Below are 17,719 nucleotides of genomic sequence, written 5' to 3' on the forward strand. Positions count from 1 at the left end.
GCCTTTGGATGTGGGAAGAAGCTGGAGCACCCGGAGGGAACCCATGCAAATGCATGGAGAACATACAAACTCCATACAGGAAGGTCACAGATGGGAATTGATCCCATAACCTTCTTACTGTAAGGCAACAGTACTAACCACTAAGCCACCGTGCTGCCCAGGAAGACTTGAACATAAAAATAAACCATATTTTCTATCATTTAAGGGAAACTGATGTATACCATTTTAAATACACATACAAACCATCTAGTGACGGTGCAGAAATGTAAGTTGATACCAGACAGTGAAATCTGAGAAGAAATGAAAAGAAAAGAGAGAAAAGAAGTGCATGGTAAGTGGGAGTTAGGCATGGTCGGGTTGTTAGAGATGTTGGGAGAGGAGGTACTCTTGGAAGAGCTGGGCTTTCAATAGTTTCTGCTCTGAACAGAGAAGGACAGGTGCGCTACAGTGCACTCATACCTGTACACACCTGGGTGGTTGCTTGTTAGGCAGAGATACAGAGACAAAGAAAAAGCACCAAACCAGATTTCACAAAATTTGATGTAAAGCATGGGCCATGGAGTGGAGTTTTTTTCTTCATAATATTTGAGGGTTTTTTTTTTTTTGTTTTTTGTTGGGGTTTTTTTTTTTTACATTTTCTACTTGCACCAAATAAAGCATTTATATCCTGTTTTCCTCATATTTCCATAAAAAAATATCTGTCTAGGATGGGCCAGTCTTGCCTGAAGTATGTATTCTACTGAGTGCCTTTGACAGTTTTTTCCCCTTGACAGCAACTAATCTGTTTTGATCCCATCAAATGTCAGACGTTATGCAGCATAGGTCCTGATTTGTACTTGGCTGGACGACTGCTTGGGAAGACCAGGGGCTGTGTGTGTTTGTCCATGTACAATTAGTGTTGACTCAATAAGAGCATCTGGTGTAAAATTTGTGCCAAATCCCAATGCAGATCTGTACTGGATTTGCTTTGGGCCCCTGGACAACTGGGGTAGCCATAAGACAAATAAAGATGGCTTGACACTTGAACACACCCACTTCAGTGTTTAAATTTGCATTCAGTCTCATGTGTGTGAAAGATGCGTGGAGTGATTTAAGCCAACAGCAAGTTGTTTTGAATGGGTAATTCTGTTGCATAGACCGTTTTTCTTTCTGTCTAATAATAATATTTGCCATTTCAGTTTCTTTCATCAGAATGTTTGCAGCTCTGTCATAGTTTCAAAATGAGCCATGTAGTGCCACAGAACAAGCATTTGTGCACAGCATCAATGTAGTTTTGGAAAGATGAACACAGCAATGACCTAGGATCATCATCAAGGCAGAACATTTTTCACGATTTGAAACAAAGGCTCATCATCTCCAGATGTACTAAACACATTGGAAAACAATGAAGGTTGCCCTTTCAAATTCAGATATTTGAGGCCAGAAAAGAACTATGTTCCATATAGTCCCTGAGACCTATTAATGCCAGTGCTTTTTTCCCAGATTCCATAGTGAGAAGCAGATAAGAGTATGTAGCTGTATCCCAATTCAGGAGCTACAGACATCTAAGACTATAACCTATGCAGATCAGGTCTTTCGAGACAACGGGTGTCAGAACAAACCGTGCTGAAATGAGGCTGCAATGAGTATTTTCCCATTATGTCAGTAGTTTAGTGCTAGCATAGTGGTTTAGTGATCTTTTTTCAGTACTTACAGTATTTATACTTTACTTATAAATATTACTTATTTATAGGAGCCCAAAATTGTCCTTTTGAAAAATTTACCCACCATTTTGCCTTGAAAGTAAAATATTGCACAGTGTCTCTTGGGATTGTTTGGACAACAAAAGACATGTTTCATTTTCAGGGGAAAGAATGTTGCATTTGTCGGCTGCATTCCAAGGAGCCTTCTAAATGAAACAGCCTAGTCGTCAGTCTGAAGCAAGTTATTTCCGCCGCCAAGGCTTGTAGTCATTTTCTAGATGTCTTGTCCAAAGACACAGAGAGATAGTGTGCCTGGGAACCTAGCCTTGCGCTCAGTTTTATGCAATTACTTGCAATGTCCAGAGGCCAACTATGTTGTGAAATGAGAACAAACGAGCCAATTAACTACCTTTAAAATTAAAATATAACTCATGTTTCACCGAGGTGCCACCACTCACACCAGTGTTTTTACAGTTTAACGATGTGAACCATTAAGTGACATTTTCTGCCCCAATATGCACAACAATAAAATATAAATTCTGTTTTTGCAGACCCTCCCCGTGAGCCTTTGGTAAATGGCTCCATGACAGTACTGGAGGGCACCACTCTGGCCCTACATTGCAGCACCCAGGGAAGCCCGGCCCCGACCCTGACCTGGCTGAAGGATGGGGAGCTGGTGGGCATGATCACTGCTGATGAGTTGTCAGTGCTGGAGATCACAGAGATCACACCGCAGGGAGATGGGCAGTACCGCTGTCTGGCTGAGAATGAACATGGGCGTGCCAGCAGCTCCCTCAACATCACTGTTGAGTGTAAGCACTTCAGTCTTCTGCACTTTATTCAACAGCGCTGAAATTAATACTGATATTCAAACATCATCATCATCACCATTTGCTGATTGAACGTTTGGAGCCCTAAGGAGTCATGGTGGATTTTGTTTTGTAAGAACCTTTGCCTTCCCTTGCAAAACGATTTTTCCTTCCCTTTTATTCATGTTTACACTGAACCATTTTACATGTTATGCATTGGAAACAAAACTCATTTGGAGTGAAGTAACACTTTTAGACAGTCATAAAAGTTTAGCATGATGTTTCCACAGTAAAATTCCCACCAAAATGACCCCCTGCTCCATCCAGAGCTGATTGGCTTTCCACACCTGACTGAGTTAATCAAGAACTGGGAAGCAATAGGATGAAATAATTTACAGATGCATCTCAAAAAATTAGAATATCATGAAAAAGTTCAATATTTTTGTCAGGTTTTTCAGAAAGTGAAAATTTTTATATATTCACTCAACTCATTAACTGAAATGTTTCAAGCACTTTATTTTAATTTTGATACATACTGCCTACAGCTCTAAAAAATAAATAATAGTGAATGTGTATCCCAAAATATTAGAGTTGTTTATTTCAAGTTTGAATAGCTTGCAACTTATACAGTATAAATACCACAAATCTCTTAGTCTGGTTCAGTACACACAGCTGCAATCATGGGGAAAACTGCTTACTTGACAGATGTCCAGAAGACACTTACTGGAACCCCCCCCCCACCCCACCCCCCCACACACACACACACAAACACAAGGAGGGTAAGCCACAGAAGGACATGAAACATATTCATGGAAAGGTGACAAGAAGAGAAAAGTGTGGTAGGAAAACATGTGTAAGCAACAGGGATGACTGCAGTCTTGAGAAGTATGTCAAACAAAGCTGATTCAGGAACTTGGAATAGCTTCACATGGAGTGGACTGGTGTTGGAATCAGTGCATCATGAGCCACCATGCACAGAAAAATGTCCAGGAAAGTGAAGTGTCCCATTCCTATTGTCAAGCCAGTCCTGAACTAGAAAATGAACATCAGAAGCATCTTACCTGAGCTAAGGAGAAAAAGAACTGGAATATTGCTCAGTGGTGAAAGTAAATGTTTGTGTGAGCCAGGTCTGTGTGAGCCAGAATTCTTGCTGGTTGGTAGGTGTTCAAATACTTATTTGCAGCAGTAACATACAAATAAAAATTTAAAAAATCATACATTGTGATTTCCGGATTTTTATTTTTTATTTTTAGATTATGTCTCTCACAGTGGACATGCACCTAAGATGAAAATTTCAGACCCCTCCATGATTTCTAAGTAGGAGAACCTGCAAAATCGCAGGGTGTTCAAATACTTATTTCCTCACAGTATGTAATGAGTCTAGAATATCTATCTATCTATCTATCTATCTATCTATCTATCTATCTATCTATCTATCTATCTATCTATCTATCTATCTATCTATCTATCTATCTATCTATCTATCTATCTATCTATCTATCTATCTATCTATCTATCTATCTATCTATATATATATATATATATATATATATATATACACTCAACAAAAATATAAACGCAACACTTTTGGTTTTGCTCCCATTTTGTATGAGATGAACTCAAAGATCTAAAACTTTTTCCACATACACAATATCACCATTTCCCTCAAATATTGTTCACAAACCAGTCTAAATCTGTGATAGTGAGCACTTCTCCTTTGCTGAGATAATCCATCCCACCTCACAGGTGTGCCATATCAAGATGCTGATTAGACACCATGATTAGTGCACAGGTGTGCCTTAGACTGTCCACAATAAAAGGCCACTCTGAAAGGTGCAGTTTTATCACACAGCACAATGCCACAGATGTCGCAAGATTTGAGGGAGCGTTCAATTGGCATGCTGACAGCAGGAATGTCAACCAGAGCTGTTGCTCGTGTATTGAATGTTCATGTCTCTACCATAAGCCGTCTCCAAAGGCGTTTCAGAGAATTTGGCAGTACATCCAACCAGCCTCATAACCGCAGACCACGTGTAACCACACCAGCCCAGGACCTCCACATCCAGCATGTTCACCTCCAAGATCGTCTGAGACCAGCCACTTGGACAGCTGCTGAAACAATCGGTTTGCATAACCAAAGAATTTCTGCACAAACTGCCAGAAACCGTCTCAGGGAAGCTCATCTGCATGCTCGTCGTCCTCATCGGGGTCTCGACCTGACTCCAGTTCGTCGTCGTAACCGACTTGAGTGGGCAAATGCTCACATTCGCTGGCGTTTGGCACATTGGAGAGGTGTTCTCTTCACGGATGAATCCCGGTTCACACTGTCCAGGGCAGATGGCAGACAGCGTGTGTGGCGTCGTGTGGGTGAGCGGTTTTCTGATGTCAATGTTGTGGATCGAGTGGCCCATAGTGGCGGTGGGGTTATGGTATGGGCAGGCGTCTGTTATGGACGAAGAACACAGGTGCATTTTATTGATGGCATTTTGAATGCACAGAGATACCGTGACGAGATCCTGAGGCCCATTGTTGTGCCATACATCCAAGAACATCACCTCATGTTGCAGCAGGATAATGCACAGCCCCATGTTGCAAGGATCTGTACACAATTCTTGGAAGCTGAAAATGTCCCAGTTCTTGCATGGCCGGCATATTCACCGGACATGTCACCCATTGAGCATGTTTGGGATGCTCTGGACCGGCGTATATGACAGCGTGTACCAGTTCCTGCCAATATCCAGCAACTTCGCACAGCCATTGAAGAGGAGTGGACCAACATTCCACAGGCCACAATTGACAACCTGATCAACTCTATGCAAAGGAGATGTGTTGCACTGCATGAGGCAAATGGTGGTCACACCAGATACTGACTGGTATCCTCCCCCCAATAAAACAAAACTGCACCTTTCAGAGTGGCCTTTTATTGTGGGCAGTCTAAGGCACACCTGTGCACTAATCATGGTGTCTAATAAGCATCTTGATATGGCACACCTGTGAGGTGGGATGGATTATCTCAGCAAAGGAGAAGTGCTCACTATCACAGATTTAGACTGGTTTATGAACAATATTTGAGGTAAATCTTGATATTGAGTATGTGGAAAAAGTTTTAGATCTTTGAGTTCATCTCATACAAATGGGGGCAAAACCAAAAGTGTTGCGTTTATATTTCTGTTGAGTGTATTTTATTCACACATGGACGGACAGATGGATGGACACACACGACTGAAAACAATAGCCTGCATGCAAACTATGTTTAATTACAGTACCTCAGATTTTGGGAAGTACTTCAGATAGCTTCCAGGTGATTTGTGTTTGACCTGGCTGTACACCAGGTGCAGTCTTTGGATAGTTTTCGGATGATTTTTGGAAGAATAACTTCTAATGTATTTATTGAGTAAATAGGCATTAATTCTTGAAAAAAAAAACATGTTCTGTACTTCATTTGTCCAGGAATGAAAGTCTAACATGTAATGATTGGTGTCCTGTTTACCCCAACACTAAGATGACAGATATAAAGTCCATCCATCCATTTTCTATACCTGCTCGTTCCAATTCAGGGTCACATGGGAGCTGGAGCCTATCCCAGCAGTCATAGGGTGTGAGGCAGGGTACACCCTGGACAGGACACCAGTCTGTCGCAGGGCCACATATAGACAGACACACACATTCACACCCACACACACACACCTATTTAAAGATTCCAGTTCACCGAACCTGCATGTCTTTGGATGCGGGAGGAAGCCGGAGCACCCGGAGGAAACCCACACAAACACGGGGAGTACATGCAAACTCCACAAAGAAAGGGTGGGAAGCAATCCCACAACCCCCTTGCTGTGAGGCATCATTGCTAACCACTAAGCCACTGTGCCACTCAGATATAAAGTGCAGACTTTAATCATGAGGCATGATTTAATCATGAGACATGAGGCAGGCCAAGGACAAACACAGGTGATCCATCAGCGAGGCAGATTTGTCTGTTTGGGATGGAGCAGCAGCAGTATTAATGAGAAACACAGCAAAGTTTGTACACAGGTAAGCAGCCAAACCAAGCAAATAAATCCAAAGGGGCAGGCAAAGACAGTGAGGAAAACACTGGAATGTGAAGCAGGTTGGCAATGAGAAAAAACACCATGAACCATCAATATGAGCAGAATTGGCAAATGGCTGAAGATGTACGAGGTCTATTAGATAAGAAACCGACACTTTTACTTTTTTTTTTAACTATATGGATTTGAATGACGTGCGATTACACCAATCATGCTTGAACCCTCGTGCGCATGCGTGAGTTTTTTCACGCGTGTCGGTGACATCATTGCCCTGTGGGCAGGCCTTGAGTGAGATGTGGTTCAGCCCTCTCGGCTGAATTCCTTTGTTTCACACGCTGCTCGAGACGGCGCGCGTTGCTTTATCAAAATTTTTTCTGGACCTGTGAGGAATATCCGAGTGGACACTATTTGAGAAATTTAGCTGGTTTTCGGTGAAAAGTTTAACGGCTGATGAGAGATTATGGAGTGTTTCTGTCGCTGTAAGGACTTCCCACGGAGCGGGACGTCGCGCAGCGCCTCCAGGCGCCGTCGTCTGCCTGTTTCGACCTGAAAACATCCTAATTTAAGGCTTAATTCACCCAGGACGTCGTGAGAGAACAGAGAAGATTCAGAAGAGGCCGGCATGAGGACTTTATGCGGACATTCCACTGTTTAAGGACATTTTGTAATGAAAGACGTGCGGGCAAATTCGGCGAGTTGTTTCCGTGACGACTCGGCGAATCTGTGTTCGCCACGACAGGAAAAACACCTCTGTGTTGAAAACCATTTGTAAAATTCAGGCGGCTTTTGATGGCTTTCAACAAGTGAGTAACTGAGAAATTGTTGAGAAATTGTTTAAGAGCTTGGGCATGTTCCAACTTGCCCGTTAAGGTTTCCAACGGAGGTGTTTTTCCTGTTGCGACCCCCCGCGGTCGGGTCCGGCCCGACATGCGACTCTGCCCGCACGTTCTTTCATTACAAAATGTCCGTTAACAATGGAATGTCCGAATAAACTCCTCATGCCGACGACTTCTGAAAGTTCTCTGTTCTCTGGCGACTTACTGGGTCAACAGAGCCTGAAATGTGGAAGTTTTCAACTTGAAACGGCGAGACGCTGCCGCCTCGAAGCGCAGATCGCCGTCAGGTGCCGTGGGCCGTCCTTAAAGCGACACTACCAGACCAAAATCTCTCATCAGCCGTTAAAATTTTTACCGAAAACCAGCTGAATTTATCGAATGGTGTCCACTCAGTTGTGCCTTACAGTTTTTGAAAAAATTTTGATCAAACAAAGCAGCAGTCTCTGAGCCATTCCTAAACAATGAAAAAACGATGAGAGGGTGGGCGACTCTTCACTCAAAGACTGCCCACAGGCGAATGATGTAACCGACAGGCATGAAAAAACTCACGCATGCCCACGAGGGTTCAAGTATGTCTGATGTAATCACACGTGATTCAATTCCATATGGTTTTTGAAAAAAATAATAAGGTCGAATACTTTTCTAACAGACCTCGTACTTACAATATGGAACATAAAAGAAGGGTTTTATAGACAATTTTAAAGGGATCAATCAGAGAAAAAAAACGGTGTAGGCTAAAATGGAAATGAAACAAATGACTCAAGATGAGGGCGACGCTATCAAATGAGAGCAATCAGAGATTTCTGACATCCACCCATCCAGATCTGGATGACCTCCAAAATTCAGTGGAGTCTTCCATGCCCCAATATCTATCTGTGGTGCAAATTTAGTGAGAATCCGTGAAGTAATTTTGATGTAATCCTTCAAAGTCTATATAAAGTGAAATCCTGAGGCAGAATCCAGATCCAGATCACCTCCAAAATTCTATGGACGACTCCACAGGCTAATATGTATGTGTGGTGCAAATTTGGTGAGAATCCCTAAAGTAGTTTTGTTGTAATCCTTCAAAGCCTACAGTGAGGAAAATAAGTATTTGAACACCCTGCAGTTTTGCAAGTTCTCCCACTTAGAAATCATGGAGGGGTCTGAAATTTTCATCTTAGGTGCATGTCCACTGTGAGAGACATAATCTAAAAAAAAAAAAAATCCGGAAATCACAATGTATGATTTTTTAAATTTTTATTTGTATGTTACTGCTGCAAATAAGTATTTGAACACCTACCAACCAGCAAGAATTCTGGCTCACACAGACCTGTTAATTTTTCTTTAAGAAGCCCTCTTATTCTGCATCATACTCTGGGGGTGGTCTTCTGCAAAGGGGACAGGACAACTGCACCGTATTGAAGGGAGGATGGATGGGGTCATGTATTGCGAGATTTTGGCAAACAACCTCCTTCCCTCAGTAAGAGCATTGAAGATGGGTCATGGCTGGGTCTTCCAGCATGACAATGACCCAAACACACAGCCAGGGCAACTAAGGAGGGGCTCCGTAAGAAGCATTTCAAGGTCCTGGAGTGGCCTGGCCAGTCTCCAGACCTGGACTCAATAGAAAATCTTTGGAGGGAGCTGAAACTCCAAACCAGAAAGATTTGGAGAAGATCTGTATGGAGGAGTGGACCAAAATCCCTGCTGCAGTGTGTGCAAACCTGGTGAAAAACTACAGGAAACATTTGACCTCTGTAATTGCAAACAAAGGCTACTGTACCAAATATTAACATTGATTTTCACAGGTGTTCAAATACTTATTTGCAGCAGTAACATACAAATAAATTATTAAAAAAATCAAACATTGTGATTTCCAGATTTATTTTTAGATTATGTCTCTCACAGTGGACATGCACCTAAGATGAAAATTTCAGACCCCTCCATGATTTCTAAGTGGGAGAACTTGCAAAACTGCAGGGTGTTCAAATACTTATTTTCCTCACTGTATATAAAGTGAAACTTGATCAAGAATCTGGATTTGAATCACCTCCAAAACTTAATGGAGTCTTCCATTGGCTAATATGTACCTGTGATGAAATTTTCATCACAATCCGTGCAGTAGTTTTGATGTAACAGACAGACAAATAAATAAATGAACCCTGATGATTTTATTACGTCCTTGGTGGATGTAAATATAAAAGGAAGTGATGAAGAAACCCAGACCGACATTACGCAGATTAACACTTCTCCAGGTTAAAAGAGTCATTGCCTGACTAGTCTATGAGTCACTTCATTGTGTTGTTATTCTAGGTCTTTAATCTGCTGTATCCTTTCTCAGATGCCCCAGTCCTTCTGGAAGAGTCTAAATGTACGGTGGTGAGGGAGGGTGTCCAGTGTGTCTGCATGGCCTCAGGGAACCCTGAACCCACCATTGAGTTCTACTTGCCTGATCTGAACATCACCATCAATGAAACCAATGGACATTACAACTTCTACACGCACACAGACGGGCACACATCCACAGGCATGATCAAGCTGCGGGAGAAAGGCGAGCGTGTCGGCAATGGCGTCCCTGCCGTCAATGTCCACTGCAGTATCTCCAACATGTATGGAACAGAAAGTGTGCATCTGGAGTTCCAGCAGGAGAGTGAGTCAAACCATGCACCTAAAATCATGACTGACACTTTCAAATGTGTTGACATTGACATTTTTAGAGCCCACAGTCTAGTCTCGAGTCTACAGTAAATACGGTAGAGTCTACAGTAAATGCTGCTTTAACTGTTGACAAGCTGAAAGAGCCAACTATTACTGTCAAAGCAGCTACAAAGTTAAATGCTTCATTTTTGCATTTGGAATGAAACAAGAGTTTTTGAATAATCAAACATTAAACTACATCTAGATTAGTTTAAGTCATTGAAGGTATTATCATTTCCTTCTAAGTCCAGTTTGAGTTTTGCTGTCAGTGGCGTTCACAACACAAAATTGACAGTCTGATGTTTGCTGCTAAAATGCTCCATTAGAGGCAGGTTTACTCATAAAGGTTTATGTGCAAATGTAATGAAGATTTGTCAGGCATAATAACTGAATTAAAATCAAAGAAACCAAAGTCTATATCTGTTTTAGCTCCTGTCATCATGGTGCAGGAGTTATTAAAATTGGCTCCCTCCATGTGTACACTCATCTCATCTTCACCTGCTTATCCAGCATCGAGTCGCGGGGACAACAGTTCCATCAGGGGACCCCAAACTCCCCTTTTCTGGGACACATTATCCACCTCTGACAAGAGGATCACAAGTGTTCCCAGGCCAGTGTGGAGATGTAATCTCCCACCAAGTTTGGGGACTTCCTATGGGGCCCCTCCCAGGTGGGCATGCCTGAAACACCTCTCTAGGGAGGGTCCCTTAGGAGGCATCCTTACCAGATGCCCGAACCACCTCAGCTGGCTCCTCTCAATGTTAAGGAGCAGCGAATCTACTCCGAGCTCCTCACAAATGACTGAGCTTCTCACCCTATCTCTAAGGGAGACCCCAGCCATCCTCCTGAAACCCATTTCGGCTGCTTGTACCCACAGTCTAGTTCTTTCAGTCATGGCCCAACCATCATGACCATGGGTGAGAGTAGGAACAAAGATTGACCAGTAGATCAAGAGCTTTGCCTTTTGGCTCAGCTCCCTTTTTGTCACAACAGTACAGTAGAACGAATGCAATAACACCACTGCTGTGCCAATTCTCCAGCCAATGTCACGCTCCATTGTCCTCTCGCTTGTGAACAAGACCCCGAGGTACTTCAACTCTTTCACTTGAGGCAAGACCTCATTCCCTACCCGGAGTAGGCAATCCATTAGTTTCCTGTTGAGAACCATGGTCTCAGATTTAGAGGTGCTGATCCTCATCGCAGCAGCTCCACACTCGGCTACAAACTGACCCAGTGGGTGTTGGAGGTCACAGGCTGATGATGCCAACAGGACCACATCAACTGCAAAAAGCAGTGATGAGACCCTGAGCCCACCAAACTGAAGACCCTCCTCCCCCCCGACTACACCTCAATATCCTGTCCATGAATATCAGAAACAGGATTGGTGAAAAGGCGCAGCCATGGCAGAAGCCAACCCTCACCGGAAACGAGTCAGACTTACTGCCGGGGACCCAAACACAGCTCCCACTTTGTGAGTACAGAGTTTGGATGACCCTGAGAAGGGACTTCCTCACTCCATACTCCCGCAGTACCTTCCACAGCATCTCCTGGGGTACCCGATCATACGCCTTCTCCAACTCCACAAAACACATGTAGACTGGATGGGCATACTCCTAGGCCCCCTCCAGGATCCTTGTGCAAGTGAAGAGCTGGTCGGTTGTTCCACAGTCAGGACGGAACCCACATTGTTCCTCTTCAATCTGAGGTTCAGCTGTCAGTCGAACACTCTTTTGCAGCACCCTGGAGTAGACTTTACCAGGGAGGCTGAGTAGTGTGATGCCCCTGTAGTTGGCACATGCTCTGGTTCCCTGGTAAAGTCTACTCCAGAGTGCTGGAAAAGAGTGTTTGACTCTGGTTCCCTTTTTTTAAATATGAGGCCCACCACCCCAATTTGCCACTGCTTTAGCACTGTCCTAGACCTCCACGTAGTGTTGAAGAGACGTCTCATCAAAGATAGTCCCTCTACGCCCAAAGCCTTCAGCTTTTCTGAACGGATCTTATCAATCCCCAGGGCTTCGCCACTGCTGAGTTATTTAACTACCTCAGTGACTTCCACCCGGGAAATTGATGATGATCCCTCATCAGCTTCAAGCTTTGCCTCTACTGTAGAGGGCACTCCAGTCTGATGGAGTTCCTCAAATTCCTCCTTCCAGCGACCAATTACCTATTCAGTTACGGTCAACAGAATCCCATCCTCACTGTATACAACTTGGATCGTTCGGGATTTTCCTCTCTTGAGGTGCAGACTGAAAGTCCTTCTCAATGGTTGTCCCAAACTCCTCCCACACCCACTGCTTTGCCTCCCCACAACAGAGGCTGCCAGCCTTCAGGCCTGTTATTACCTTGCACCTGCCTCCGGAGTCCTCCAAGATAACATATCCCAGAAGGACTCCTTCAGTCAGACTGCTTCCTTGACCACCGGTGTCCACCATGGTGTTCAAGGGTTACCGCCCCTTGAGGCACCTAAGGCCTTCAGTCTAGAGCTCCCTGCTGCACCTTTAGCAATGGAAGCTTTGAACATTGCCCATTCTGGTTCAATGCTCCCAACCTTCACAGGGACGTCAGAAAAGCTCCGCTGGAGGTGTGAGTTGAAGATTTGTTGGCTCCTCCAGATGTTCCCAGTTCACCTGTACTATCCATTTGGGTTTACCAGGTCTGTCCAAAGTCCTCCCCCACCCTCTGATCCAACTCACCACCACATGGTGATCAGTTGATAGCTCTTCACCTCTCTTCACGCGAGTGTCCAGAACATGCAGCCTCAGATCAGATGATATGATCACAAAATTGATCATCGGCCTAGAGTGCTTGCGTACCATGTGCAGTTATGAGCATCCTTATGGTCGAACATGAAGTTTGGTATGGACAGTCCATGACTAGCACAGAAGTCCAATAACAAACAACAGCTCGGGTTTAGATCTGGGGGGCATTTCTCCCAATCACGCCTTTCCAGGGGTGTCTGTCACTGCCCACGCATGCATTGAAGTCCGCCACAGAACAATAAATTCCCCCACTGGAGCCCCATGCAGGACTTCATCCAGCCAGGGACTCCAAGAAGGCCGAATACTCCAAATTACTGTGAGCTTGAAAATGGTCAACCACTAGGTTGCAATACAGACAGGCAAAAATAAACAAAATGTTATAGTATTTAGTGGAAAACCAACATTCATCCCACTTGCAAAATGAATGTTGTGTCATCTGATTTTATTTTTTAATGGGTATTTAAAAGTTCATATCTTAATAAATTATTCATTTATTTGACATAAAAAGTGAAATAACTGTCTTTTACACATATATTTTATTTAATTTTGAGACATTTCAGGAAAACACAAAGGAAAATGAATGTACATAAATCTGTCCTTTCCTTTTTAATCAGATATGCATGATAAATCTAGTTTTCAAATAGTCCTGAGAAGAAATTTATAATTAGTGGCTCTGTTTACCAACCTCAACATTACCCCAGCTGAAAAAGCAAATATAAGGCCTATTGTTAATGCAAACAATCACTTTTACAGCCAATTTTCTTTAGATAAATGAGGGGATGGATACATGAAGATTTCCAAGTCACTGAATATGTCTTTGACTTAAATGACACCAATCTTTAAAGCCCGTACCTAATGGAGCAGTGAATGCTGACGAATGTAGCAAATTTTTGGCTTTGTCAGGTTTGTACAACAGTTTGCAAACAGTTTTTAGGGTTGTAAACAGTACTGTCACCAATAAATTTTGAACATGTTCAAAATTTCTTAGCAAATTTATTTTTCTGTGAATAGTTGCAGATGTCTAAAAACCGTTTTAAGCATTTGTAAATGGTTGTAATTCATGTCGCTAAAGATCTTTTTGGTTCGCAACCACTCTGACCCAAACAGTGTACAACTTTCTCTTCCTTTTGTCTTTTACTTCCTCTTTTTTTCCTTCTCTTCTGCAGAAGGATAGCTGCAGCAGCAGCCAGACAAAGCAGTTCTTCCTGAAGGGCAGCAGAAATTCTTTACGTTCATCAGCATTTGCTGCTCTGTGAGATACTAGTCTAAGAAATACAGCCAGTATGGTAAAGCTGTATAGAGTGGGCAGATCTCAATAGCTGAATGACCATGTGAGAATCAAACCAGTGAGCCAGCAGTGCAGCCACACAATTCTGAAGGAGTTATAGGTTTCTGTGGCTGTGAAGCAACAGACAAAAACAGCAGTATGCTGTATGTTTCTCCAATCACAACCACAGTAGGCTGTTATATAGAGGTTGATAGACTGACCACAAGCGTTGTTTGCTTGGGCAGTTGTCCGTGGTTGGACCTAGGCACTTCTATGGTGTGGTGGATGCAGAAATGCATGACACCAAGAATTTACTGTAGAATCGTGTGTGTGGTCTGAACCATTTGTTGCTTTCTGATTGATGTGCTTTAAAACGAACCAAACTAATTTATCATTTTTAATTGTACTGATTTATTTTCAGAAAAGTACATGATGGCCGTTATAGTCGGAACCATTGGGGGCGTGGCAGTAATAGCCTTCATCATTGCAGCAGTGAGATATGTTGGCCACAACAACAAAAAGTGAGTACACATGTCGAACTAATGGAGGCCGGTGCGAGGCAGAAGTAGACATTTTTCTCACAAAGCATTTTCTGAGATACGCGGAAACACTTAAGCCTAGTCATCCATTCTAAAACGCATTGACGCATAACGGATCTGAGTGAATGTGGGTCTGAAGGACATGAGAATCTCCTCTCCAGAGCAATTTCACTTTATTTGACACAACAAGTAAGCTTTGGAGATCCACATTGGCTGGCTTGTGGAATTGGTTAGCAAGCTGGACTAACCTCATATTTCTGCAGGCTCAATTCCCTGCTCTGACACCGCTTTGTATCCATGATCTGCTCCACTAAATGAAACCTAAGAAGTCCTCTTAACCAACATTTAAACCCAAAAGCACATTGGACTGCCAAAATGGCAAGCTTTCTTTGACAAACCACCCTAGAAGTGGGTGCGAGCTCAGCAACTAAACCCATACAATAACCACATCACTCACAACCACAGTCAGCCTTCAGCATAACCTTATCCAGCTTGATGTTTTAAAATGGATGCCCAGGCTTGGCGTGTCGCCCTGCTTTAGCGGCAGTGAGACCGAGTCTGATTATGTGACTCCGCCCCCCCAGAGAGAATGGCAACCCTAGGCAGGACGTGGTCCTGGAGAACCCAGCTTTGTACTACAGCGCAGTCAAGAAGGACAAACATAATCTGAGGAAGAAAGTGGTGAGACACGCTGATGTAAATGAATATGGTTATGATGGTGGAGGATGGGCTGGACAACCATTCTCATATTATTATTATAATTTTTTTGGCCTAAACGTTTTGTGTTGTGAACTTAGTTGTAAATTATGACACCCCACTTCATCCTCTGAAAACAAGATCATTCAGAGGAGAAATCTGTCCTGCTACCTGTCTAGTACCTCCAACCATGACCTTTCCAAACACTGTTTTCTCTTGCTTTCATCGCTGCTCTGCATTTTCTGTCTGTTTTTGTCTCCCCTAACTCCTGCACAGCTTAAGACAGAGCTGTTGGGCTCAAAGTTTAACTCCATTCTAGAAGAGACCACGGTAAGGTTCCTAAACAAGTCCCCATTAAAAACAATCCTCAGTGATAGACCCAACTCCTCGCACATCAGCTTCCGTGTTCTGTATGGTGCCACTGGCTTCCAATCTGGCTGTTGCATGGCTGTTTCACTGTTATGACAAACTGCTGAACTAACAAGAACCATCCCAGCATCCTTGTTCATCCTACAGACCAGTGAAGACTAACATCTCTTCCATCCGGTTGTATTTTTCTTTGAATTGAGGCTTTACCTGCTCTGCATGTGTTAGCTTTTTTTGTTTTTCCTCTCTCTCTGTGCAGGGAGAAGACGGGGATTATCAGCATGTGGGCTCTATGGCAGAACTGGAGAGGCGAGAGCTGAACTACGCTGCCCTGGATTTTGCCCGGGCGAGGGCCAGGGAAGGGAGCTCAGGAAGAGAGGATGACAGCAGCAACTACATGGAAATCAAAGCCAAATGAATTGCGATCCTTCCCTGATCCCTCGTCTAGGCGAGACGCAGTGGCAGCCCTGAAACCCTCCTCGTGTTCTTGTCTCAAACTCTGTAACAACCACACTCTTCTGGATTTCTCTCCGCATACGATGGCGTCTATTTTTTACATTTATTTAGGTTTGTTACCTATAATACCCAGTACTTCCCCATTTTCCAGAAGTCCCCACTTTGGGGCAACTGGTACTTTTTAGTCAAAACAAAAACTACTGGACAATGTCATGAATTGACTTCCAGCATCTGATGTAATATACAGGTTCTAACGTTTGCAGAAACTATGTTGATGTTGCTTTTGTCATATTCTTCATTGTGAAAGTCGATTTTCTTTTCAAACACCCTGACGTCTGTGATCGTGTTCTACAGGCGTCTGAAGTAATGGTCACTGTGTCTGCTGCCGGTCGAAGTGTCAGGGGAAGGGGTAACTGTGCTTTTCACTTTCTTATCTATATATATATATGTATGTATGTATGTATGTATGTATGTTGTGTGTGTGTGTGTGTCTGCTGCCCGATGGCAAGAGAATTCCCGCTCCTCTCACACTTCATTAATTACACCCCATGAAGATAAGTGATTGAGGTGAGAGATACAAACACATCTGAGTGTTTTGTTTCCACATAGTTTTATTTGGCGTGTTGTGACTCCATCACCTCTGATGATAAATAAAAATGTTGAGAATTTGTCACCATCACCTTTATATTATCAGAAATGAATATGTGTTGTGGTTTTCATTGACATCATCAAGTCTCAGCAAATGGTGATGCTGCTACCATGATCCAATGAGATGGGAGAAAATGTAAAAAAAAAAAAAAGCAGCATATTCCTAGGCTTTTGTGAAAGCCTGGTTGCATTGATTGAATAAATCAAGAGAGATGGGTCTATACCTTTTAATTTCTTAACATGATAGCTGAAAAACAGTTAATATTATCAACCTGTAAGTATCCAAATTAAAAGAACATATAATTGGGATGAGTTGAAGTCAGAAGTGCTTTTGTTTTGTTTGTGTAATATACTGTGATCTGCTACCTGCTAGACATGGATGGGCTTGACGTACTGAATAACCTCATCATTACATACTTTTAGTAATTTAGGAGCGGGCATGGAATAAGTTACATTTACCATGAAATGAACTCGTTTATGAGTTTCTGTTTCTTTCATTTTTAAAACCTTGGTCTGTCTGGTGTCCACCAAGATGGCCGCTGCATTTGTCGCAATTGTCAACTTACGCATACGCAATTATGTTATACATCAGACAGTTAAATATTCAGTTAATGTACACAAACCTTAATGGTTAGCACTGTTGCTTCACAGCAAGAAGGTTGTGGGATTGCTTCCCACCTGGGGCCTGTGTGGAGTTGGTATGTGCTCCCCGTGTTTGTGTGGGTTACCGCCGGGTGCTCCGGCTTCCTCCCACATCCCATTCCTCCCACAGGGGGTACTCTGCCGCATGCCCTATGACTACTGGGATAGGCTCCAGCACCCCACCCCCACCCCAGTGACCCTTAAATGGAGTAAGTGGGTATATAAAATGAATGGATGGATGGACGTGCATACGGTTGTGAATGTGTTTGTCTATATGTGGCCCTGGTATAGACT

The 17,719-nt window shown here is 43.2% G+C and overlaps 1 protein-coding gene across 4 annotated transcripts in view; it reads left to right on the plus strand.

The window, feature by feature from the left end:
- Positions 1 to 16,919, plus strand: part of mag (myelin associated glycoprotein) — a 28,740-nt gene extending 11,821 nt beyond the window's left edge. The window contains exons 7-12 of one of the 4 annotated variants that reach the window (XM_034174155.1): positions 2,234 to 2,494; positions 9,697 to 10,005; positions 14,500 to 14,599; positions 15,202 to 15,298; positions 15,590 to 15,643; positions 15,939 to 16,919. In XM_034174155.1, the coding sequence (XP_034030046.1) occupies positions 2,234 to 2,494; positions 9,697 to 10,005; positions 14,500 to 14,599; positions 15,202 to 15,298; positions 15,590 to 15,643; positions 15,939 to 16,097 (980 nt within the window). In that variant the 3' untranslated portion in view covers positions 16,098 to 16,919. The remainder of the gene's footprint in view (positions 1 to 2,233; positions 2,495 to 9,696; positions 10,006 to 14,499; positions 14,600 to 15,201; positions 15,299 to 15,589; positions 15,644 to 15,938) is intronic. The other 3 variants (XM_034174156.1, XM_034174159.1, XM_034174157.1) reach the window with 3 other exon arrangements.
- Positions 16,920 to 17,719: the final 800 nt, after the last annotated feature.

The sequence above is a fragment of the Thalassophryne amazonica genome, chromosome 7, assembly GCF_902500255.1.
Source record: "Thalassophryne amazonica chromosome 7, fThaAma1.1, whole genome shotgun sequence".
Taxonomy (NCBI): domain Eukaryota; kingdom Metazoa; phylum Chordata; class Actinopteri; order Batrachoidiformes; family Batrachoididae; genus Thalassophryne; species Thalassophryne amazonica.